Source organism: Triticum dicoccoides, chromosome 5B, assembly GCF_002162155.2.
Source record: "Triticum dicoccoides isolate Atlit2015 ecotype Zavitan chromosome 5B, WEW_v2.0, whole genome shotgun sequence".
Classification (NCBI taxonomy): domain Eukaryota; kingdom Viridiplantae; phylum Streptophyta; class Magnoliopsida; order Poales; family Poaceae; genus Triticum; species Triticum dicoccoides.
In genome coordinates, this window is record NC_041389.1 from 47,639,556 (window position 1) to 47,643,854 (window position 4,299).

At 38.8% G+C, this 4,299-nt stretch overlaps 1 protein-coding gene across 1 annotated transcript; it reads right to left on the reverse strand.

The window, feature by feature from the left end:
* Nucleotides 1-813: 813 nt before the first annotated feature.
* LOC119307281 (probable mediator of RNA polymerase II transcription subunit 19b) lies at nt 814-4,293 on the reverse strand. The gene is made up of 6 exons (XM_037583359.1): nt 4,102-4,293; nt 3,050-3,336; nt 2,775-2,963; nt 2,625-2,684; nt 2,393-2,535; nt 814-1,382 (listed from the first exon to the last, which is right to left on the reverse strand). Exons 1-5 carry the CDS (start codon nt 4,130-4,132, stop codon nt 2,491-2,493), a joined length of 612 nt encoding a protein of 203 aa, XP_037439256.1. The 5' UTR covers nt 4,133-4,293; the 3' UTR covers nt 814-1,382; nt 2,393-2,490.
* Between the last annotated feature and the right edge of the window lie 6 nt (nt 4,294-4,299).

The window sequence follows — 4,299 nt, forward strand, 5'->3', positions numbered from 1 at the left end:
CAGTGTGAATCCGTGTCGTTATATGGTACTCCCTCCGTCCCGTAATATAAGAACGTTCTTGGCACTAGGGAGTAGTATATACTATCCTCTAGCTCAACTAGTAACATATATAATATCCTCTCCTCTGCTGAACTAAACTTATAGCTAGAGACAAGATGAAGTATCTTGGATCTTTATTGTGCTACCATAAGTAAAATGTAATGGGCTAGTATTGATATATGGATGGCACAACCACCCCACCTCGACTATTCGACCGCTCTAATGGAATGAGATGATCACCCTAGTTTTCCTCTCTGCTGTCATACTCAAAACACAACAGATTTGGTAATGAGAGGCCCCAGGAATACTTGAGGAAGCTGCAAGAGAGAATAATGCTTTGGTTTTAGTCTGGTTTGTCTATGTTTTTTTATGCGTTTGGCCTTAGGGTCCGCAATACCTGGGGTAGAAGCAGAACATTACTGTGTTCTAGGACAAAGGTGGGTTTCATGTCAAATTGACCATCTTTACAAGTTCTTGAAAACGCAAGACATGTCCGAGGCTAATTGGTTCGCTGCCAAGGTTTGGCATTGCCAATATTAGGCAAGCCAACATTTGGCAAACCAAAAGTTGCCAAAAGTTGGCAACTTTTTGAGAGGTGGGCAAGAACCAATTGGTAACCAACCAATTGAGAGCCAAAATTTTAGACTTGCCAACAATTGCATGCCAATTATTGGCATCAAACCAATTAGGCTCGACATTCTACAAATACAGATTAACCTGATAACTTTCACTTTGAAACAAGCACAGGCGGTGGTGAATTAATTAGTTACCTCATTGGCACAAGGAACATAGCTTCATTTCCATATCATACAATGACTATTTTTTTACTACAAACTCATGCTACATCAATGATTTTACCACAGGCTTGGTCAGCATAATGGACTGCTCCTAGTCTTTGATAAATGTCTCGTTAAAGGGACCTACACACATGTCCTGAATTTTAAAAGAATCCCATCAGAAGCCCTATCTAAAGAAAATAGCGAAATTCTCCTAGTTATCTCATCACAAACAAACTACCCAGATGTTCTAATCTTTAAGAAAAACTCATTAAAAGTCCTATCTAAAAGAAATAGGTGGCTGCTCCTAGTCTTAAGAATTATCTCATCAAAACCACCTATTCAGATTCTCTAATCTTAAGAAAGAAAATCTCATTAGAAGTCCTATCTAAATGTTCCTACAAGGCAACCAATTTAGTCAGCGAGGGACAAAAAGTTGCAAAATACAGTTGGATTGTCCCATGTTACAAGTTACATTTTCCACAGGGTCCACACTGCAAGAACATAATTAGCAGCAGGCAAGACGCTCATCTGAAGCACCTTCAAATAAACAGCCATTCATGATATCTGCATCACCCACATAAAAGTAAGAGTTAGAGTCTGCATGATCACAGATGCAAACAAAAGCCTATTGTTTGCCAATGTTGTTCCCCATTGGTGTTCGTATAGCAGTGTTTTTCATATCTTATTTGAATGTATAATAATTTCCAAGGTTATACAAGGTGCAGATCATTAAACAGTTACAAATGGCATGTGATGATTTCGAAAGAAACATCACTGAGTAAACTGCGAGTGATCTTTTTTTAATACTCCCTCCGTTCCAAAATATTTGTCTTTTTAGAGATTTCAAATGGACTACCACATACGGATGTATATAGACATATTTTAGAGTGTAGATTCACTCATTTTGCTCCGTATGTAATCACTTGTTGATATCTCTAGAAAGACAAATATTTAGGGGAGTAGTTCATTGTGTCCCAATTAATCACCATATGTTATGGTCAAAGTGCAACGTAAACTGAAAACAGTATAAGAGTAGTGACTACATTATGAATTTATGATGCAACTCAGACCTAACCAGATCATGCCATATATTAAAGAAAATCAGCAGTCCCACTATGACTGATATATTAATACCACTAGAGATGCTAATCAAAGGAAGTATCTGACTGAACTTCTCAAGTCAAGTGAGACTGAAGAAATGAAATTGGCACAGGTCCAAAACTGACGGTCGACATAAAGTAATGTCAGGGTAATCGTGCCTAACATCACACATATTGTACAGATGCAGATAAAATCAAATGAGACTAATATTTGCAAAGTCATGCAAAAGGCAGATCTTATTCTCTTGAATGACTAATAAATAATTCGCTAAAGGTTAAAATAGTCATCATTTAGGCTCCAAACAATAAAATAAAACTCTTATGTTGACTTAAAAACACAAGCTCATGATGCAGCTTAAATCTTAAACATTTTAATTCATGTTTCACTGGAAGACAGAGAATTAAGAAAAGCAGTACAAAACAATCAACTTCTGCGTCAACCCGGCAGCAAATAAAAATTCAAGAAGCACGTACCAATTGATCTGCAGCGGGTCTGGTGACAGAAACCTTTTGAGCCTCCTTTTAACAGAATATGACATTGATTGACAATAGAAGTAAGAAGAAAAGTGTAGCTAACTAAGTCCATTACCCATCTCATCGGTTTTGGAACTCTTATGCTGCCATAGATAAGTCATGTTAACAGACAAACAAAATGTGCTGCAAGAAAAATTGTTATACCAGGAAGCAAATGATGAATGTATATCACCTTGCTTTTTTTGTGCTTATGCACATCTGCCGAATCCTCCGTCCCCTCATGCTTCCTTTTCTGAACAATTTGTGGACATATAAAGTATAGCTAAGTGATGAGTAAGACTTGGACATACTGAAGTTTTAAACATACAGAAAATGCAGCAACCTTCTCATGATGCTTATCCTTTTTCTTATCCTTGTCCTTGTCTTTGTCTTTAGACCGATCCTTATGTCGATGTTTGTGCTTCTTATGCTCCCTGTCTTTATCTTTGTCTTTGTGTTTTTTATGTTTTTTCTCTTTGTCCTTGGACTCACTTTTCGGTTTGCCCGAAATAGTAGGTACACCTTTTTCAGCCTGTTGATTGGTTTGATTGGTAAGTATATGATAGGAAAATGCAATAACACCATGAAGCAAAAGTGGGATGGCAAAAATGATCTTACAGAGGGTAAATCTACTGGAGCAGTTTCACGAAGCTGAAATGCTTGCCCCAGAGTTTCCATATCAAAGGTCTTAATAAAAGGAGGCTTATCCCTTAAGTATGCATTCTGAACGAGTTGATCTAGCTCCATTCCTTCTCCTTTCCGAATTTCAGTGTCCCCCACAACATTGTGAAGGTAATGTGTATCTGAGATTGCAAGTGGCAAAGGCCTCTTGCAGAAGAAATCATGGTGCGGCTGCAATTTGTACTGACTTATTAAATCAACAGCACCAGTGAGCTCCTTAGGTCCTGAAATAGAAAGAGTCATATTATGGACCACCAGCATTGCATATAACCAAGGCAATTTGGAGAAGGATGCACATCAAGAACCATGTCAGGAAAATGCACTCATGCATACAAGTACAATGGACACTTATTTCTCTGGTAGGGTCTAATAAAGTAGCTTGTCGTGATGCACAACAGAAAATATTGCTGTTCAACATAGACAAAAAAATGTCAACATGAGGAAATTTTGGCGATTCCAGAGATGCTGCAAACTCAAAATATCAAATGTAGGACAAAGATTGACTGTCCAAGTTTGAAAATTGAATGTATATTTCTTGTGCAATACTTTGCTGATGGCTACAAGATAACAATCGTCATAACGAATAGAGAAGTACTTCTGCATACAAGTAGAATGGTATCAATTGTGTAACATAATCCAGTAACCCACGTAATATTGGACTATTTATTACTGGTTAAAACTTGAATCTGGGTGGTCAAAAGACAGATACCTTACGAAAAGAAAAACAAAGAGAATATCAGGTAACAAACACAAATAGGCATGGCAACATCCCAGTACGTAACGAACGAAATAAACTAAAGTAGATGCTTAATGAAGCAGAGGATGCTCCCAACGGGACGGTTTCATCTTTAAAGGTGAGAAATCCATGCAACTTCCGACAATGTGTGGTATAATTGTATAAACATCCATAGTTAATTACAGAGGCAAAATTCCCTAGAGGAGATGAATATGCTTGCTAATACCACTTTTCTGCATTTTGAGAGCAGTACCTTTGCCAAACTTCTTGTCGTCAGAATCCATTAGACTGAAGCTCGATTAGGGACAGCCGGGCCTGGTCGCCGACCCAGTGCCAGGCCGAATTCCGCGGCGACGGCGCGCGAGGATGGGGCGGGCGAGGACCTCACCGTGGCTAGGGAGGACCGGCGTCGGTCGGGTGGGGTGGGGCAGCGGCCCGCGTAGTAGATCTG